Source organism: Anopheles funestus, chromosome 3RL, assembly GCF_943734845.2.
Source record: "Anopheles funestus chromosome 3RL, idAnoFuneDA-416_04, whole genome shotgun sequence".
Lineage (NCBI taxonomy): Eukaryota > Metazoa > Arthropoda > Insecta > Diptera > Culicidae > Anopheles > Anopheles funestus.
Window position 1 is genome coordinate 15723312 of NC_064599.1, and position 22397 is coordinate 15745708.

Sequence of the window (22397 nt, forward strand, 5' to 3'; positions counted from 1 at the left end):
AGTAGAGCGGAGCATTTTATAAAAAATTATTAATAACAAAGTTTAGTGAATTGGTAATATTTCTTTTTTTGAAAATGAGCGCCATTTTATTTCATTCACTTTTAACTTTTGTTACTTACCTCATATTTCGTGGGTCCATTGTGGCGTTGTTGTATTTTTCGTGTTGAAGTAATGATGAAGTAATGATCCGTGTTTCGTATTCTTCAATCATTCGTTCATCCAATTCACTTGATTTCTTATCCTTTATCAACCTTGCTTTTGTGTGCAACAATTGTTCACCGTTGGTATGCCATTATTTGTTCAGGGTGATGGTTTGCGATATACTTGTTGCTTTTTCTTTCCCTCTGTGGTAATGGTGCACGGTAGTACTTAACACCATGCTGTGGAGATGATAGCAGCCATACTAGTAGCAGTCGTCGTAGTAGTAGCAGTAGTAATAGTAGTAGTAATAGTAGTATCGGTGATGATAGCAGCAGGGTAATTAAGTAATAGAGCAGCGATAGTACTAATGATAGTTTAGCCGTCTTATCGTAAAACGTTTTGTGTTGTTTTCTCTTCTTTTGTTTTGTTTGCTATGTCGCTTCCTCAGTTACTAAATCGTACAAAGGATACGCTGTGCCACCGCGGACAAACACATCCTCTGCCAACGTGGGAAGAGAGGGTGTGGGTGGGAAGGATAGGGAAGGACGCCCAGCAGTACATAAACGCACAAACACAAAACAGTTACACATTACATATTACACACGCAGACGGACTGTGTTGCATTACTAATGTACCTTCCCCTCCCGCTTCACTTTATATCCCTTTTGTTTTTTTTTGTTTTCTTTTTTGTTTAATCAATTTTATACATCTCACACACTATTACACACGTTTTACGTTTATTCTCTCACTACCCTTCTCTGTATTTCTTTTTACTGCTTTTGCTATCTGTTTTCTCCTGTCTGCTCACCTTTTCTTCTTGCTGCTCTACTTTTATCCTTTCTGCTTTTTTGTTTGTTTACTCTATATAGATAGCTACGTTTGTTGCTCTGTAGATTTTCTTTTATTAATAATATAGAATCCTTTTTTCATATTATTAAGCTGGTTTCTAAATTTCATGTATGCTGATGCTCGGCATGCGCATACACACACACACATACGGATGTTGCATCTTTGTGGAATTTCTCTAAATTCTCATGTTCGAGAAATTTCAACGCACACACACACACAAAAAAACACGGAGTGATGCACGCATTGTACACCACCAACTGGGGCGGAAGGACCCACAAAAACGAGCAAATGGGCTTGGGGTGTGGTGCATTTCTTTACGACTCATTTGCATACACAACACACATCCTTATGCATTGTTGCAGCATTGGTAAGTACATTGCGATTGTTTTACTGACCAAAAACAGGACAGAAAGGATGCCTGAAAGTGACCATCCTGTGGCCCTTCTTTTGATGGTTGGACTGTTGTTGTGCTCTCTTTCTCTCTCGCTTTTTCTGTGGGACGTGGGTATTAGGAAAAAGGTGGAACATCGTGAAATGGTTCGTGAATGGTTCCCAGGTTTACTCTTCGTTTTTCACGCTACCCTGGATTCTTTACTACCCCCCTTTAATCTTCTCCCCCCCAAAACACACATACACACCTTGCGAGTTGGTGTGTGGTGTCTGCCAAATTATTTAATTTGTTCCTCTTGTGTTTTCGTGTTTTCTGCCCCGAGAGCATTTGTCGTACTTAAATTGCACGCAATACTGATGTGTGTGTGTGTGTATTTGTATGTATGTTGTTTTCTCTTCACAAGGGTAAATCCTTTTGTATGCATGAGAGTATTAGCTGTTGATATAATTTATATATATATATATATTCAGATATATATAGAGGTGTGTATTTAGCCTGTACGGTACTGGGAATCGTTTGTTTCGTATGAATGGCTGCTGTTGTTTGCTGCTCGCTTCTAACTGCTCTGTTTCTTTTTTTTTGATAATGCAGAAGGAAAGGGATTTTGCAATGCGCTTGTGGGGCTGTTGATGTTGTAATAAATCTGTCATACTTTAAAATATTTGATATATTCATTTAGCTGAAACGAGAAGAAAAAAAAAACAATCGAAATAAACCATTAGCAAATGGGATTAATAGTAATAGCAGCGATTTGTTTTCCAGTCCCCCGGGTCCCCCGAGTGAATTGGATATTGGCATACAATCGATTAAAACCCATTTCCCACCCCCCCCCATTGTGGTTATAATGTTTTGATCACACACAATCATGATTTAAAGCATAATCATGTTATTATTGACCATCATTAGGATTGTTTGTACAGTTTCCACCATTCCGGTTCTCTTGCTATTTGCCGTAACTGTCCGTGTTGTGTGTGTGGAGGCGCTTAATTTGTCTATATGTTCCCAGATTAGTGAAAAACCATTTCATTCTAAACGATATCTTGCCAATTCTAATTATCGCAATGGGATGTGAGGAGATGGTGGCATATGCTTTTTGGTAATAGCTTTGTGTACATAAACCATATATCAACAGCGGCTTTTTAGAATTAATTTGTTCAACATCGATTCATGTGCGCGCTGTTAACTTCCCAGCAGCAAAAAAGGCATCTTAAAAGTTGGGGAAAATTTAATTTACCAACACTCGAATAATTTTGAATAACATATAAGCATGGATTTACATAGAGCATCCCTTACCAATTAGGTAGAATAAATTTCGTGCACCCTTCTGGGAATTATCTATCGGATATCGATGTGGCCCGAATTGCTCATACAATATCCTGGCTTCTACTACAGCCGTTGTAATTATTATGCCTATCTCTTCACCACTTCAGGGAAGGAACTTTTAGCCAACCTTTACGTTGTTTTGTACCCCGGCTGTGTCGAATTCATTCGAACATGCTCTGTCAGAAACAACAAAATCCCATCAATCCGGTGCCAAATTTGCAAATGTCGAAACCAGGAGCATTACCCAATCGAACCTCGAAAGGATAGTAGTTACAGAACAGCGGTGTGTGTGTACGTGAAGTTAACCACCACCACATCAGCAACGGTTACACAAAGATTGAATTAAAGGATGGTCTCCTGTCCCACGTTCCGTTTATCCTACACCCGGTGGGATTCATGCTCAGCAAAGTTTAGCTTCAGTTGCAGTTGTTCGGCAAACTTTGATAGATAAGTGCTTGGCGCAAGTTTGGTGAAAGTTCAGTTTTTTTTTCTTCCTTTCTTCTTTGCAGCTTTTTTGCAAGTTATGCCAAGAAGAAGAAGATTAAAGGAAAAAGACGACGCATTTAACATGGACAGTGACTGGGAGAGCGTAATAGAAAGCCACCAACTGTCAGAAATTATTCAACTGTTGTCAAAGTGATACGGTGGTAAAGGAAGGAGTTTCGTTTCATGAATTATTAATTCATTCATTAATCACGGAACAGTTATTCTGTGGCAGCTGAAACTCCGAACTTTGGGATTTTATCTGTTTGTTTGGAATGCGTAGCACGTGGTTAGGATAAAGTTAATTTAAAATTTTTCCTAACTTACTTTCAATCGTGTGGATAGGGTTCAGATGATTGTGCTAATGTGTTTAACATAGTTAGGATAAGTTTGTTTAGGTAAAAAGTTTGAAAGTAAATTTTCAATCAATTACATCAATGAGTGAAGAACTTAAATATGAGTGTAAAAACATAAAAAAATTATCGTTTACTATTGTAATAGTGCATTGGTACAATTCATTGGAAAGCAAAATACCATTATTCTGAAGTGTCTTTCGGATTAACAATTTTGCTCCATGCCTACGGCCACAACACCGTCAGGATCGTTTCCTTTTTCATTCGTTACATTGTGTTACAATTTTACTAGAATCCAGAATCGAATTGCTAGAAGCTATGCGACATTCAATTTCATCCGTCACACATATTCAGCAATGAAAGACACATCACACCCCCGTTACAAGTCCCTATGCATTCGGTCTTTTTTTTTTTGTTTGCTTTAGTACTTTTTACCACGAAAACTATCATCCATTACCCATTTTCGTCCGTACCCAAAAAAGCTGTGTGCTCACGCGAATCGTTTGAACGTGATTGGGACTTCATTATTACCCGAAGAAGAAAACCATCCCAAGCAACGTCCTCGTGTCCGAGGCAGTCTAAACGTTCCACCAAACCAAAAAGCCAGAAGAAGAGACTTCAGCTGTGAGGGTTTTCATCGCTAAAGGGATGAAGTTCGTGGTACAAAAGATACAGGACCACTAGACCAACTACATAGGGATTGGGGATTGGGTTTTAGCTTGAAATTTTTCGGTACCGGACCAAACGACGAATGGATGGACAAACGAACGGATCTTCCGTTACGCTTCAACAAGCGTTTGCATGAATGCGTCACCTTACACATCCTGTTCGATTCCATCACGTTGTCAGCATCATGAAAAAAAAAACACACAACCCGAAGAGAGGCGACGGCCAACACAGAAGAGACGACACTGGATGTTGATTACGTTGGAAAATCCGTCCGACGGAAAAGGCAAACCCATTTGAATAGTAATAACAATGGGGATTTCAGGGAAACTCGAACTTCATCCCATTGGTCTGTATCACTCCTTCCTTCTTCCCCTATCCTCCCCTACATCTTCTATCTCATAGGATAACTCTCGGTAGATTCATCTATCGCCCACGGGGGAGAAAGGTTTCCGATTGTCAATTGAGGTTTGAACGCCACACATACATACACATGCACCCCATCGCCACTTACATTGTGGAATTGTCCCACTCGAGCTGACTGACGTTTTTGTAGCGCCCGTTAAGCACCTCCTCGTCCTCGGAATCGGAATTTTCCGATTCGGAACTTTCGTCCGACAGTGTGTCGTGCTGCATCGGGTTGATGGTGATGGTCAGCGCCGAATCATCCCAGTCGAGCTGCTGATCGGGTGCGACCTTCGGACACGGCAGATGCTTGTCGGTAAGGTTGCGCGAAAATGCGCCACCAGCGGCACCCGCTGCACCACCATGTCCACCGCTGGTCCCGTTCATCGCAGCGTTGCTGTTGCGCAGACGAGCGATACCGACACCGCAGATGAGCAGTACGAACGATGCGCATATGACCACGATCAACATGGTCGAGTGTGACGAGGCGAGCTTCTCATGCCCAAGCAGAGTGGCACCTCCGCTGTTGCGCACCTTCGACTGTGATTCCTGGACATCGTGCGAATGTAGCATCACATGTGCGTACTGGTTTGTGTTGTCTGTAAAACCAAAGGCAAAGGAAGATAAAGCACATTATAACCTGAGGTAGGTTGTAGTCAACACAACACACTTACCGTGCGAATCAACGGCCACGGCTGGATGCTGTTCCGAGGGTGCTGTCGAGATGGCGAGCAGAACGTTCGAAGACGGCGCTGCGGAAGCGATCGACGAGGTTGGTTGCTGTTTCGGGTGTAGCACCGTCAGCGTGAGTGTGTACTCCGCGCTGCGGAAATGATCGTCCACCTGGGAGCAGGTCAGCTTGAACACCCGGTTCAGATAGTAGGCCGGTTTCTTGTTGATGTAAACCAGCGATTTCAGCACGTGCTGATAGTTCTCGATCGTATCGTAACCGATCATCTCGACGCCCTCCTTGCTGATCTGCGTCTTGATGTCGAACTTGAACAGTGACTCATCGGCACCGTCCTTATCATCGATCGTGATTTCCTCGTGGTCCGGATTGAGGCTCGGGAATACGTTCACGTTGCAGGAGTCGAGCTTCTGCAGCTCGGGCCGAATGTCCTTGCCCGTGTAAACGCTAATGTTGATCTGTGCCAGAATCTTTACACCCTCCTTAATGTCCGGGTACGACACCAGATGATTCGAGTTGCCGCTAATCACGATCTGTGGCTTTTGGTCGGTTGCGAGCGGTTTATCAACCAGAATTTTGTTGTACAGCCCGGAAGATGATGATGAGGAGGACGATAGCATACTACCGCCAGACAGATTGTTTGCCGCACTAACCATTATGTACGTATCAATCGTTGGCAACCGGATAGCTTTCTTGTTGGGGCAGCTTACCGTCGTCATCACCTGAATGTTGCGCCGTCCAATCGTGGGACTTTCCTTCGAGTTGATGTACTGAATCTGCTGCAGTAGCTGCTCAATGTTTGTCTTGTTGCTGCCCTCGATAATGATCTTGTTCATCTGCGTGTTCGATTGGATCTGTTGCTCCGGTTCCAGGTAGTGATCGGCCGGTGGCAGAAGTTTCTCCGCACAATCCGTCCCACAGCGGATCTGATTCGCGGTGAGCACTTTGCGCGTGGACAGTTTAATTTCCGCAATGTCACCGCTGAATCCATGCTTGAGTCGATTCTCCGAACCCTGGTAACAGGCACCGATTGCAAGCGTCGTGTTAATGCCGTGCGCAGCATGCAGCGGCCAATCATCGATGACTTCCGGATTGCTGTGACGATCCTCAACGTTACTCTCGAACCGTATACCATCGATGTATAGGTCCACCTTCGGCAGATCGACATTGATCGTGTAGTGATGCCACTCGTTATCGCACACCTGCGGAATCTTCCAGCGCCACTCGGCCGGACTGAAGATGTTCAGATCGCCGTCGTTGAAGTCTTTGCGGAGCAGCAGTATCAACCGACAGTTGCGCACGAACAGTGCCATATGGTGTCGGTTCATCTTGTGATCATCCGCACTGCAGACGATGTGTTCCTTCGTGTGCTTGTCACTGGTCGCGATACTATGATGGCGGAACATCGTCACGATGCTGAACTGATGGGCGGCAAAGTCCTGCGGTTGTACCACATTCTTCGGTACGATCGCACCAGAGCTACCATCGAAGTGGAAGATCGCTTCGGCACCTTCGTCGTACGTTAGATCCTTCGTCCAGTCGGTATTCTTCTGCAGCAAATCAACTAACCCGGACGCATCACCGTTACCATCGCGTTGCTGTCCATTCTCGTTGAGTCGGCGCATGCATTGGCTCGCGTCCCGATCACAACCGAACGAGATGTGCTTGGTTTTGAGTGATACCGACGATTGGATAACCATGTCTTCGCCCTTACACTGCATATCGCACAGCTCGAGATGAATCTTCGGGAACAGTGACACACTTTCCATGGAGTTGGCAATGTAGTCAATACGTTCTGCCACTCCCATTACGTGTGCCTCGCACACACGCCGTACGCGAATGTTCACCATAACTGGGGCGGATTGTTTCATTGCACAGTCGTACGCCACTACCGAGAGGATGTGATTGTGCGAGATCTTGTGCGACAGTGGTTCCGTGTTGCGTATCGAGCCCTCATTGTCGATGGTAAACGGTTGGTCGTTGGTAAGGATCTCGTACTTGCACACATCACCGAACAGTGGCGTGCAGTCCTTGTCCGTAGCCTCTACACGGATGATCTCCTGGTATAGGCGACCCTCGTCAACCTGATAAGAAGAAGAGAAGAACAACATGATGAGTAAAGAATTTGAAGAACGACTGGGAAAATATGTGATACTGGGAAAATATACAACTCCACTGTCTGTAACGTTTTTAGAACGATCCAATAGGAAATTAAACATCTCAAAAATATAAATCATTTAAACATCTTTAAAGATATTTGGAGTTCCTAAGAGCGAAGAAACCATTTTGTGTTGAGGTGCAGAGAGATGGTCGATTAAGCAAATGTCTTAACCATTACCACAGAAGTCTCTCGTACATGGTTCACTGTGAATAGTAATGTGCAAAGCTAAAACCTGTAATGAAACCGAACATTACACAACCGGCCGGTATTAGGCTTCCCCTATTGGTACGGTTCGTTTGGGTATTGCTGTAATGGAGCCAACATAAGCGCCACCGTAAAACATAACCACTCGAGGTTGTGTAAAGCTGCCGAAGAAGCCACGAGACGACGCTTTACCAGAATTCTGTCAAACGCACAAAATTTCTCTACCGTACCATTTGGCGATAAATAAATCGGTAAATCGACTTCGATTTTCATTCCATCGGCATCGTCCGGTGTGGAACAAGGATTAGATTTGTACCGGATAACTTACGCAAAAGTGGAATGTAGCGAACAGGAGTAATTCGTCCAAAAATAGCGCCTCTTCAACAAAACCATGAAACAGAACGACATTTAGCAATCAATGAGCTGTGGAAGGTATGACTTGGGGGGTATAGCTATGGTCTATAAACGATCGTTACACCCGAGACCCCATTTTGTACCGGCACAACATAAAAGTCTCTCTCTCCGTCGGAATGCGTCACGCTGTGGCTCGGTTTGGGCTACCTTGTATGGGCACATCGCGCAGGAAATGGGGCACCAGAGGTTCGGGCAGATTAAAAAGGTAAGATTAAGTTTCCCTTCACGGCGGACAAATCATCGTACCCATCAGTACAAAACACGCCGGTTAGTAGGCTTAACCGATTGCGATGTAATAAAACTCTCTCTTCTTCTTTCCGAATCGGGAGCAATTTGGTCTCCGGACGCGTTTGCCACGTTCATTTTTTTTTCGAGTCATTTTATTCCGTTCCGAGCAACACTAGCGGACAACGATGACGCGGTTCGATATCGATTTTTTGGAAGTTTTTCGAAAGGTTTTCCAGGATTTGGACCACCTGGTCCATTCGCAGGGGAACCATCCAATAAATTCCCGCTATGTGAGGGAACGAGACGGTTTAATGAAGAAGGGGGAAAAAATACAACTTTAGACGCCAACAAACAAATACCAAACATAAAAAAGTGTACGAGAAGGATGACGAAAGGCTTCCAGAGAAAAAAAAGGGCAAACGCGAGTGAAGTATATGGAGAGACCGGTGTGAAAATTAGTTTTTCCCATGCTAATCGTTACCGAAAATTTATTCCTCGTTGACCGTGCACACAGTGATGGGGTGACCGAGAGCGAGCCTTGATAGAGGGGTCGATGGTGTACCATTAGTTTGGGGTTCGTTTTTCCATCGAAAGAAGGAAAGGTTATTTTTACCATTTGTCTCGTCTAACCAACCCGGTGGGGCGAGGTGAGTTCGATGGAAAAATTACCTGATATACGATGCGGTTACTGAATGTAGTTAAAAGTAACCGATGAAAGATTGGAATTGTGTTTTGGGCACCTTAGCAATAGGAAAGGTTCAAAGTATGTAACAAATTAAAAAAAAAATGCTTATAGTTTTAGGTTTTTGATTAAATTCTAGACAGAGTTGAGCATAACTAATAACTAGTGAACATTTTTTGGGCAGATACGGATCCAAACTTAAACACAAAACCATTTCACTTTCTAACGCCAATTTATCTGATCCTTCAAAACTCCAATCCAAGTTCAAAAGTGGTACCGAAATCACCAGGAAACCAACCATTTTTTTTCAACGCCCAACAACCAGTTTGTCACCCAACCGAAGTCGACAATTTGAAACGTAAACTTTGGCGCTCCTTCATGGATTTCGATTTCAAGCGATCAATTTTGTCACCCAAAAGGCTACATAGCGGACGGGTACAGCAAAACGAGCGCCGTGGTTTCCTCGGTCTTTGGCGCGTTCCCGGTCCTTGGACGTGATGTGATCGATGTTAAACAAGTGGACAAACGAACGGAAACGAAACGCGAACGATCGAAATGGGCGATTTGATGGTACAGCGGCAGAAGGCGGGGGTCACTACGTCTGCAGCAAGTATGATTGGTGGTAGCCTTGTTTGATGGGCACACCTTTTCTTTCCAACACACATACAAAATTGCTGTTTTGTTGACATGATTGATGTTTGCGTATGGTTCACCACGCCACCAGAGGATAAGGGGGATGGAAACAACCGAAAACTAGTCCTCCGAAAGCGATTGCGCTGATTTAAGGTTTTTGAAGTATGGTGGTATAGAGAACTGGATATTACGCAAGACGTTTCTTTACAAATCCGTCCAGCTTTCTTTGCAACTCCTATTGATCGACGGATCGACTAACTGCATACCAGGTTTGGAACTAATTTCCTTGGTGAGAAATAGAACCTGTAAGTAGTGTAAAGTGGATTCCATCAGAACCATTACTACCGACGGGAGATTTTCTTTTCTTAAGGCTATTATTTTGCCATAAAAACCTAGCATTCATGGGGTCTAGTCACACTTCCGCTACCAAATAAAGTTTGACAAGCAACAACTTTTCAAATGGCTGAGGTTTCATAGCCTAGATCCCCGTTCCCTACGGTGTCCCCATTATAGCGAACGTAGCGCACCATATTGATGGACTACAAATCGAATTCTTTACACCGTATCCTTCCAACCTGGTGTTGCCCAACAAACGACCGTGTTAGACGAGCTCATAAATTTCACCTCAACTATAACGATCCTCCAGTAGCGCACAGGTGAAAAGTGAGTCATCAGTAGCGTTATCGTAAAAAAAGCAAAAAACTGTAACACACGTAGAAGAAACCCGCACAATGGCTGTCACGCGATGAAAAAGTTCGATGAAACTACGCTAAAGTTAGGGATTATTTATTGCATCAAGTGTTAATGGAACTACCACGGTGGATGAAATTAAAAGCACTTCAAGTGGGTGTTTCAAAAAAAAAAACATAGATTGTTAAGCTTTTTTACGTTTGATGTTATTGATTTGTATTACATCGTCTATTGGTGCTGTTGGACGGTGCTGTGGTAGAAATGTTGGTTTTTCACACCACGGAAACTAGATTCAAATCACATTTGGAGAACCTAACCAGTTTTAGGTGTAAACACCCGTATTTTAGATAAGTCTCTTATCATAATATTTATTTCCTATACTTGTTTTCTTTAATATAGTTTATTACACAACCAAAAACGCAACATTTATCCGCCCGATATTAGTTCTTAAAGAGATATAATTTTGTTCAACCCCTTCAAACTATTCGGAAAATTCGCTCCCCAAAAAACACTCACTCACACAAACTAAGCAAACAAATATTATGCAGAATGAATATAAAGTAGATTAGCCAAATTGGTGCCGAGGAGTTTTAGTTACGATTCGCGAACAGACAGTGTACGACCACATGCCGAACTTGGTTCCATCTTTCGCGTCTGCCAAGTTTTACGTTGGCACTAGAGGATGTCGGCGCAGAAGGTTTACATTGCGGCCGGAAAAAGAAACACTTCCAGCAAAGTTTCGGAACAAGCCAGTAGACATCAAAGCGAGCGACACACGAGGGTTGGGGAAATTCAATTTCTTTGAACAAATAAATTTACAACTGCACCGAGCATTGTACAGAAGGCTAAGAAAAAAAGGTCAATGATAAGAAAAGGGGAAAGAGAAACAAAAAAAAAGTTTAGGAAACAGGTTTTTGAATAGTTTTATGATAATTATGTGTTCGTATCATGAATGTTTAATGGAAATCGAAGGAAAATAAATTACTTAAGCTGTTTCCATAAATGTTCATCAATTACCTGAAACAGATACGATAAAAATTGAATCCTAATTACAAAGATAACATAAATTTAATAATGATATTAAAAAAACTATTTGCAAACAAAGAAACGAATATTGCATATGGCGAAACTAATCAGATTAAATCCTCACAGTATAATATTAATACGCAACGCTCCCTTTTTTCCTCTTTAGTGAGGCTTAATATGAAAACTAAATACTTTATCTCTCTATCAAATTACGCCACACTTTAATAGCAAAGAAAAACGGAAAAATTAATCTCCCCTTAATCGACAGAGGCAAAAAATCCAATCCTCAAACCGAGGCGAAAAACACGTGCTATCGGGTACATTGTAAACTTAAACATTTCATACATTTCTGCCCACATTGGTGCAGGCACCAACAACGTCATATGTGCCGGCAGCACCTCTAAATGGGCCCGTGCCGTTGAAGCCATATTTTCACCAAGTTGATGCTATTTTTCTATCGCTGCCAGGCTGGCGGGGCTGGGGCATGATTCAATATCCATTATCTTTTGATGAGCAGCGCCCAACGTACAACGGTACTACCACCAGAGCCGGCAACAAGATCAGCAAACACACGGTGTTTGTGTGTACCACAACTCCTTTTCCGGTGTTGTTCCCCGGCACACTCGGTTGGTGGTATATGCTTTCGTGTTTTCTTCCCCCCTTTTTTGTTTGCTCCAACAAGGCTCGATTGGATAGCTTCCTCCCCCTGGATGTAGTCCTGAGAGAGGATCCTTGCCTGTATGGATTAACATTCAATTAAGTATGCGCTTGCTCCTGTCACGGTTTCCTCCTTTTTCCCCGCATCTTAACCCGGGCCAAGTTAAGAAATGATGGCGAGTCGCGTTCTCGTATCCTTTCCCATATATAATATTTTTTTGTTCTCCCCCGTACCGTCATATACGAAGCGACAGCAGTTCATAAAATACTTCGCCCCATCCTCAAGAGTACGTGCCACAATAACAGCAAAGGGGTGGAAGCTAAGGTAGCACCACTTTGCGGCACAGAAAAGCCGAAACACACCCCGAAGCGGTCGGGCGGTGTATCGTTCCTATTCATCCTTATCGGGCGCTCGGATGGTTTGCTGCCCAGGTTTTTTGCACACTCCCAACTCCTATTCAGTGATCATACGGCACACACACACACTTACACGATGGACGTGTAATCATTTCGCATGCAGAGGGCCAATGTGCGAAACTTCTACATTGTGTGGTAAGCGCATCAAGACTTCTACTCCTTCCTTTTACCCATATTGTCTGGTCTGCGGAGGCGAGGTTTGTCTAAGGTCTGAAACGGGCTGAAACATCGTGTCGACGGAGGTACGGTTATCCCTGACTAACTATCAAACCACCTTGTCTTTTTTGGGTAGGTTGTGGCCCTTCAGGAAGATACAGATGTGGAACTCCCTCCACACATCCCCACTAATTCCTATTATCTTCGGTCGTGTGCTGGTAGCAAGCGGAAGGACATACACTGCCGCCAGAAAAGTTATCCAATTCAGAAATATTAATTTATTTGTCAAACGTGATTAAAGGTACAGTTGTACAGCATTGCGTAGAAGTAAGTGCCGTTTAATGTATTACAGTGGTTGGTAGTACCACGTGGAAACGGGACAAATACAAAGAGGTTGGGGGGAAGAATCCAAGGGAGAAGAATTCCATGTTTGATAGAGCGCAACCGATGGTATTTTATTGTCATGTAGTTTAAGGAAGGATCAATATTTCACGACGTGCCCCGTTTTTGTTGGGTTTGTGCTCCCCCCCCCCCAGAACCATTCTGTGGTGGTTTGTGGTTTTCCTTTTATTGAGCATTTTGCCGCTCTTGCTCACACCTGGTGAAGCGAACGGAAACCAGAGCTGGGATGGAAAATCCTTTTGCGAACCGACTAGCGTTCCGGTAACGATGACAAATATCTGTGGATTCGTGAAAACTCGGCTCCTCGGCGAAGCTGCTTGTCAGCGCCATCTGTCGGTGTTTGACAGTGATCTTTACGGTGTGCGGAACCACGATTGGTTGGCAATAGTGTCACACACACACACGCGAAGAAGGGAGCAAATGGTGGATAGGGGGATAGGGGTTATATGAGAAGATCAAAACCAGAACCCAAAGTCGATTGTGCACGTCTCAAGAGGACCCCGCAATGGGGGATCTGTTCCAATTTTTTTTTCTCCAACCCTCTTGTGTGTGGTGTGAGAGGTTCATGAAAACCCTTTTTCGAGGCGCGGGATGGTTGATATGCCGATGGGCTGGTGGCTTTTGTTGGGGCATCCAAGTAAAAGACAAACCACGCGGTTCTCGCATCGGAACCGCGTTACCCTGGTTCGTTGCTTTGCTGCTTGACTTGCGATTCGCAAAGCAAATGGAAGAAGTGGAGAAGCAAATGGTACACCACCGGGTCGGTCGGGCTTCGGAGAACCGGTACTCGAACGGAATCGTGGCAAAAATCCTTCCCTCTAGCAGTTCTTCGCCTGGAAAGGAAATGTAATTCCATCATTTCCTGCCTATCCCCCCCCCCCACCGGTGCCGGAACCCACGATGCACGATGCTCTAAGTATTTGCCCGAGCAGAGGCGTACAAAGACTCGCAGCATAATCGAAACGTGAAGTGAGTCAAACCGTTCGGTTTTGTCGGGACGTATCGTACGGGCAATGGCATGGAACCGGGGCAAAATCTTCTTGGTACAGTTTTGCTCTCAGGCAAAAGATGTTGCTTTCTCGAAAGAAAGAAGAATCCAAGGACGAGCAGCCAAGCCGCTGATGACGGTGATGACCTGCCCCACCCCCAATCGGTTCCTGTGCCTGAGTACTGAGCGCAAAAAAAGAGGGGAAAAACAAAACAAAAATGTGAAAAAGAAGAAAAAAATCATTCTAAATAAAGAGCAGCAAAACGGTAGTGGCACAAAAAAAAACGGGGGCGAAAAAAGATGAAAAAGTCAAGTTCCTGGTGCAGGAAATAGTAGCTTCGAAGTTTTCTCGTTTTCTCAATTCTGAATCCACGGACGGGTGGGCATGGCCATTCCCGCACCGGTGGCATTTCTCGGGAATTTACCAGAACTCGTCTCGGGCACGAGATGCCACGTTGTCCTGCATTTAGACCAGACCAGCCAACACAAACACAGGCACCTGAGGAAACCATTTTATTTGCGCGCCGTACCATCGACCAAAAACTGGAAGGAAATGCCTGCCATTTTCTTGGGGTTTTTTTTTCTCACAGACACACATACAGCTCCCGGTGAGTGGTTCGGGAAGCAAAAGGCTGTGTAGGATGTGAAGAAAACAATAAAAGCGATCTAGTGGGGAGCCGTTGGATGCCACCGTGAAAACGATACAGTGGAGAAAAGAGTGCTCTGGGATATAGGACGAAGTGCGGACATTGCATTTCTTTGGCGCGAGTCAGAGTTCCTGACAAAAGGACACCTCAAAGGTATGTGTGGTGGAGCAAAATGAAGGTTGTTGGATTGGTTGGGAGCAATTTGCAGAAAATGACTATAGCTGTGTGCAGCGAACAGCCGCTATATCGCCGAACGTTTATCGAAGCGTCATCCATTCGACAGGGGGAACCTTGTGATCCGGAATCCTGAGATCAGGATTATCGGCTTGTGATGATGATCGTTGAAAAGGCAGTAGCTATGATAGTGGAGTTAATAGTAGTAGTAGTAAAAGCAGTAGCCATACTAAAAAGAATGACAGAATGTTTGAACAACAGCGAAAGGAAGAAAAAGCTTGGAAGAATTTGGATCCATCTCTGGCCGACCCTCCGTGCAGGAGATGTTTTGTTTCGGGGTTTACTATGGCACTTAAGATGGTAGCAGCGCCAGGGAAAAATCTGAAGGCAAAGTAGACGAAAAACAGGGGAGAAACCGAAAGCTTCCTTCATTCGAGACTTCGTTTGTAGTCTTCGTACCCTTGAAGGGGATTGGGGCGAACGATAAAATTTATACAGAGCAATTGAGTGGATGATTAAGAACATCATCAAAAGGTTTACCGATATCCTTTTGCCCTATTCGGGTCTTGCCCGGTTCTTCGTAGTCACATTTCGTCCGTACAGCAGTCCTTGTGACATTCGAGAACCGAGTCTCGGAAGAGACATTGGATATTGCAGATAATGGGTATGTCCTGTCGATGGTTGATTGCAAGACGAACCAAACGGTCCTGTGATCGTACCATCTACTGACTCGCACAACCATCTAATGATAAGCCTCCGCTTTTCTCTTAACCGCTGGTTTCGAACCGCCACCATTTTTATCTTCTATTTCTTTAAGCCATTCCACGCACCTAACCTCAACATCGTACATCATTTGTTTTGTCATCGGTGTGCCGAATGTGGGTTCTACTTTGCCTGTTCGATTGGCAATCGATGGAGAGCGGTTGGTTTGGATGGGACCGACCAAAAACCCACCCAAGTGGAAATGATCTGATTGTCCTTGAATTTTATTTCTTTTTTTTTCTCTCTCTTTTTGGAAGGGATAGGATTTGTTAGCTTAGGAGGAAAAACACACATTTCGAAACAATCACAACAATTCGGCAACACCCGGGTGAACCAAGGGGTCGTCTCGGCTGTGTCGTTTTTCGGTGAGCTTCATCACAAGCATTTTTGTTGCTGGTTTTGTTTATTTCCCAATTGCCTTTCGCAACATCCCGTGTATCGAAGCATTTCGAAACCCACCCAGTCGGTTACAGTTTTGACAGGTGATTCTTCTTCTTCAGGTTCGCAATAGCACCCGTGAACGACACAAAATAAGACAGCAATCACGATCGGTAGTAGCTAAGGGTGTTCAATGCAACAACAGACAGTGGATTTAGCATGATATTACCAGGAAGGGTTTCTGGAACCCAAGAAAAACGAAACGAAATCACCAATAAGTTACCCTAAATTGGTCCATTATAATTTAATTATGGACAAATCCTGGGAAAATGGAACATTTACCTTTTGCTAAAAATATAACTAAGCCTGGTGTTATGGCAGATTTTGGAGAAAGAGTGTTGGAAACAACGATAAATTAATACATAAAGGGCTTTTTTTATGTTTGAAGTAAAAGAGAAAATAATAAACTAACCCTAAATTAAGAGCAAAAGACAATTTTAAAAATATATAAACTTACATAAAGATCCAATTTATTAACAAAAAAAATATAATACTTCAATAACAAATAAAAAAATACTTCAATAACAAATAAAAACTTCACATCTATTCTATCAAACCTTCTAATTCATGTACGTTTATAACAAAAAAGTAAACATAGCAAATAATAAAAAGTACTCATATAAACGATAAAACGCATCCTCAGAACATGAGGAAATCGTTAATACTTCAAAAGCTTCGCAAAAGTTCCCACCCAATGAATGCTGACAAACGCCTTGCAAATGCGCAAAACTTTCCACCGATGATGTATGACAATCCCGGGAGTGGAAAAATGGGGAAAACAACAACGTTTGTATATTTGCTACTGTATTGGACCGAACTCTGCTTGGTTTTGTGTGTTTTATCTCTCTCTTTTATGTTGTACTGTTTCATAAGCCGACTCTAGCTGAATACGATCTATATCGCACCATGCCGAGCGCGTATGAATTCTGTTTTACCATTTTACACTCAACTTTGAATACAACAAACGAACGTTATTTTAATATGCATAGGCACATACAGGTCCTTTGCCGCTTGGCACACTGGTAAAAGGATGCAAGACTTTATCTTAACTCACTTGCAGCAACACACGTGTTTCTACCTGGGGCTTTGAAATTGATATTACTTTTATTGTAAAAAGCCCAACACCGTTACGGCAATGTGTAAAAGTTCCGGATCGAAAAACCGGATGCACATCGTATCTAAAACACTGACGCGTTCAAAACCGGAACGATATCGGACCCCCGGAAGCCGGAAACAATAGCCCCATCCGAGCTTAGCTACCGGCAGGAAGTTTTGTTACAATAGCGAGCTGGGGCGAACTTTCCGATTCTCTCGGATGATGCATCTTTTTCACTAGCGCGGTCGGTCGGTTATATTGGTGCTGCTGCGCACGTATTTGCCTTATCGATTATCGGCCATCGGTGAGAAGCTGTGAGATTGTGCTGGCCGTCCATTTTCAACGCCTAGATCGCCTATTGTTTTCGTACGCTATTGCACGCAATTTATCTGCAGTGTGTATTAAATATTGCAGGATGTGCTTAGCAAAACAAACGAACGCCTATTTGGTACCGACGATGCGTACGTAGACAGGGATAACAAAAGGATAGCATCGTGGACAGGTTAGGATCTGCTGACGCTTGTTGCACTACATTGAAACGTGGTTGTAGTAGCTGGAATTTGATAACATAGTGTTCAATACGTCAAAGGAATTTAGCTCTTTTCAGCTTTTTTTCGAAATAAAAAAAAACAATTTGTAGAATTACGGACTATTACCTGCAGTCCCGTATTTGAATAGCCCCAAATCCCCCAAACATAAGGATGACTACTCTGGAATATCGTTGCCCAGCTAGACAACAAATGACATACATTCCATCTTGTTAATTTCACACCAAAACTTTCCCGAGTTTACTCGGGGTCAAAAGGATAATGAATCGTTTTCTTTATCCACACGACAAAATCCACAGCTCTCGTCCATTACGCGGAGCTGTAGTTACTGTCGAACTTCATTGCGAGCGATCCGTGTCCTGTGTAGTTGTGGGCAGCGGTCCCTTGTCAAAGGAAGTTGTACTAATGGAGACGCGCAGCTTTTAAAGCCCACGCATTCCTTTTGCGAACAGCAGCAGCAGCTTCAATAATGCGGTTCGCTTGATGGATGAATAGCTGTTGTGTATTTTTAATTGCTTTTTACCACGATTATAGCCCTTTCCGTGCGCTCTTGCTCATGACCAACCCGAAAGAAAAAGGAAAACAGAAAGGGATGAATTTCAAATTCACCAAAAACGGTACGGGGGAATGGATAAAATGAAACGATAATAGAGTGTAAATGGCAATCGGTTGCTAGCATTAACGCTCATCAAACATTAAAATCTATCAATTTAACTCACTGCACTGCGTACCGTGAAGAGTGGGTTGTTATGTTTTGCTTTTCAAAATTTTGCCTTTTAATTGCGCAAAGCGTTTCATTACGATCCGCACACCACTGCCAGCAAGGAACAAAATTCTTTCTTCTTTAATACCCCATGAAAGGTTGCTTTTGGTTGCTGTGGGTAGCCATTTCCCTATTGAAAAGCATGTACAAGTGTTTCATCAATATTAACCACCAAAGGTTCGGTATAGTACTTGAAACGCACCCTTAATTCGTTTCAATTTATCGATTCCGCGAAAAAATTTCCCAGTTTCAACAGCATCGTTCAAATGGCAACGTTTTTTTCGTTGAAAGCTTTCATCACATTCACAATCACTTCCCAATACGCAAGAGAACATTGAGCGCGCTTAATACTAATTGAAGTTTTTCAGTTGAACCTTACCGCACTAACAGTTACACAGTGGTGGTGACCTTTGATTCTACGTATTCTACGTCCCTTTCGGCACTGTCGATTGAGGTAGACGTTATATTTTTTTTTTGGTGAACATAGGAAAAATCAATACAATCACATTGAATTAATTACGAGTCGGCGAAAAACCAACCATGGGGACTCGAAATGTGGTTGCATCTACAAATCTACCCTTAAAGTAGGAAAGAGAATGCGGAAAGGGAGTTCTAAAAAAAAAATACACATCCCCAGAAGCATTGCCCTTTCCGGGTGATGAACAGCAAACACACCAAAACGAACCTCACTAAAGGTGCCGAAAATTGAGTTTCTCGAACGCGTAACATCGCATCAGCGCAACAGTAGAGAAAAAGGACATTCATTGACTGGGCTCAATTCACTTGGTCCTTTTGCGTGGCAGTAAATTCCATTTGTTCTTTCTCTTTTATGCTTACTGTTTTAGCTGTAATATCGACTTGTCTTACGATGGAAGAAGGAAAACAAAAAAAAACAACCAACGCCCATGGAGACGCCTGGTGGTTGGTGTGGAACTAATTCGCAACGGAAGATGGATGATGAATATTAACAAACTTTCTGCGCGTCTTCCTATCTGCCTGGGTCCAATCCAATCTCCCGACGAATGATCATTCCGAACGAATGACAGGAGAGCAATAAATTACCAATGTATTCGGATTATAAGTTCCTTACTGACTTTCTCATTGGACCAGCAGCCAGGCGAGGATGAGTGAAAAAAAGGCAAAGTTCCGCACGAGAAAAAAAAGCATCCACTAATTACTGGCATATTTTCGAGTTGTTAAATACACCGGTACGTTACTGTGACAGCGCATTTGACGCATAGTTGACAAAGGTACATTGGAAAAAGAATTTGTTATAGCGAATGCAGTGGATACAGCTGGAATTGAGTCTATGAATGTGGACGGTTGATAACTTCGGTCACCGTTACACAAGCGTAACGGCCGTGCAAAACTTACCTCTGTGACGTATGAGGGCTGCAGGAATGTTGGCGAATATTCATTAATGTCAATCACGGAGATATGTACGCTCGCGCTGAAATACAGAATAAAAAAAAAGATCGTGAAAACGAAGGAAGTTAGCAAAAAACAGATAGAAAAACAAGGAAAAAAAACGCAAACGTAATCAGTCGAATCCCGCAAAATATCCTTGCTATCTTATTCGCAAAAAAAAATGAAGAGGATGAACACCAATGCCAGGGCAAACAACTTTTCGGAGTTGCAGGATAAGCACATAGCCGTACGTATTCCGTGTAAGTTCACGCAAGCGAACGGTATAATCAGCCCTGGCAAAAAGGGAAAGTGGGTCCATATTTCGCCTGTCAGATAAACTTTTGCTTTGGCGTCTCTTGAGTGATTGAACCTAGAGCGAAGAGTTTGAACGAATGTTAGACGGGGAAGGCAAATACAAGCTACATAAACATGGCTCGATTGGTCGATGTTTGTATTCCGCTATTTTCGAACACATTTCACCGTAAATTGATAGCAGTGATTGCTAACGTGAAATGTAGCAGCCAGCAATATTTTAACGACAGACATTATTTAAAGTTAAAAAATACGTAAATCGTAAAAGAAATGGAAAAAAACACCCTAATTTCAAATTAGGTGAACAGGACAATCGATTTTCTTACGCCTAGAAGTTATGCAATTTGAATAAAGGAGGATAAAATTTAATTTTAAGCTACAAAACGTAATTTATTTATTTGTTAGAATAACGTATTATTGTTTTGTGATGAATAAATAAAAAAAATATACAAAAATTGTAGCTATTTCATGGATTTCTTGGTGAACGTGATAAATAATAAGAGCTAACTAAATAATAAGAGTCCAATACAATTTTATTGCATACTTTCGGGTGTTGCTGTTTTCTAAAAATGGAATTGTAATGCATAAATTAAAAATTAATCATGTAAAAGCTTACCTTTTCGAATGAGATCCATCACAAAAAACGGCCGTAATCTCGAATTTGTAATTTTTCCGCTTTTCGCAGTTCAGTGTCTTTTTCGCTTTCAGGATGCCAAGCTCGTTGACAAGCTCAATCTGAGAAAAAAAAACACAAAAGCACATAAAGATCGTTTTAACAAAGGATTTTACTGTTGTTGTGTCTTATGGGAAACAAACTAATAAATAAAAACACTGTAAATACTAACGATTAAAATTTATGCTCACTAAATTATTGATTGCTCAAAAACGAGGGGAGTAGCATGATCGATGGGCACCATTCCGACTGCACAAACGGTGTAGGGCCGTTTGATTATTTGAAATTTCAATGGTAAGTAGAGAAGAAAAAACAACACAAACGTACTGTACAAATACATACATCTTGCATAATTGTAAAATTGATGCATTGTCTGTTTTCCCACGTGTTTATCGTGTTGTATTTCGATGGGAAAGGAAAACAAATGAATGGAACAACAGTAATGCTCACTGTGGAATCATAAATTCATTTTACACTTTGCTTTATTCTCTTTGTTTTGCCACATCGGTTGGCAAAAATAAATGCATCCATCTGTTAATTGCAGATATTCGCATTTTTTGTTGTTGTTGTTTCGGCTTGTGCGGTGCAACCGTCGTTATTAATATTTTATTTTTGTCAGTAGACACACATGGAAATCGTGTCGTCCGCAATACAAGTGGACAGCAGTTTTGCTGATGATCAATCGATGCTGGATGGTCAATTTTGCTGTGAACAAAAGTATTTGAAAAGAAAAAAAATCATCAACACATGCATGACGCATGGTACTTTGCACAGCCGTTTAAATATCGTTCAGTTATCGACAGTGTGGCAGAGTTACGGTTGCGCGGATACAATTTTGCATAATTGCAAAATTCGGGAACCGGCATGCTGCGAAACACGAACCACGAAGCCAAAGCCAACCAAAGGATGAACAAAAAGCAGCAACAGAAAGATAAAAAGAAAACCGAAACAGTATTATTTCTCCCCGTCAAGCTTAAATTGGGTAGTGTCAGTGGCGTGAGGTTTATTTATGCACGAAGTTGAAAAACTTCATTTTCAAAACTTCCCATCGACACCAACTGGAACCAGCAGGAACAGGGCGTTACATTCGGGATGCTAAACATTGTGAGAGGTTAAATAACTCCTGTTACGTTCGGAGCAATTTAGTAAATTAATTAAGCTAAATAAAATTGGTTTTCGTTCACTTTCGCGAATGTGTTGCACCGATTGATGATGTTTCAATAGGAAACGGTTTTTACGGCTAAGATACAATTAAATTAAATGGTTTAATGAATCGAAATAAAGAATGGTCAATGGAATCAAAATTTTTCAAATTCAGTTTAAACGGTCTAGAGAATTGGAGTTATGCAGAAGTCGTGAATGTGGAACCATTACCCTGTTTCTTGATCTTGTTCAACATTAATTTGCTTATGTACAAAGTTAACTCGATTATCACATCCATAATGTGAGTAAGTTGAAAAAGCTTACTCTCTCTCTTTCTCTCTAACGACCACTAAGATCATGCCAGGCAATTTCTGGCTTTCTAGACTTATTTTTACCACATAGCCAGATATTCAGTCCTTGCTAAGGGACGACAAGGTCCAGATGGGATTTGATACTCGGTCCTGTCGTGTGGAACCG

At 42.5% G+C, this 22397-nt stretch overlaps 1 protein-coding gene across 6 annotated transcripts in view; it reads right to left on the reverse strand.

Moving 5' to 3' along the window:
• The window catches only part of LOC125768563 (calsyntenin-1), an 85123-nt gene that overhangs the window by 4146 nt on the left and 58580 nt on the right, over positions 1-22397 (reverse strand). For all 6 annotated transcript variants that reach the window (XM_049436405.1, XM_049436407.1, XM_049436406.1 and 3 more), the window contains exons 4-8: positions 20721-20839; positions 19760-19835; positions 5286-7383; positions 4721-5210; positions 120-2060 (exon numbers count right to left, since the gene is read on the reverse strand). In XM_049436405.1, the coding sequence (XP_049292362.1) occupies positions 2057-2060; positions 4721-5210; positions 5286-7383; positions 19760-19835; positions 20721-20839 (2787 nt within the window). In that variant the 3' untranslated portion in view covers positions 120-2056. The remainder of the gene's footprint in view (positions 1-119; positions 2061-4720; positions 5211-5285; positions 7384-19759; positions 19836-20720; positions 20840-22397) is intronic.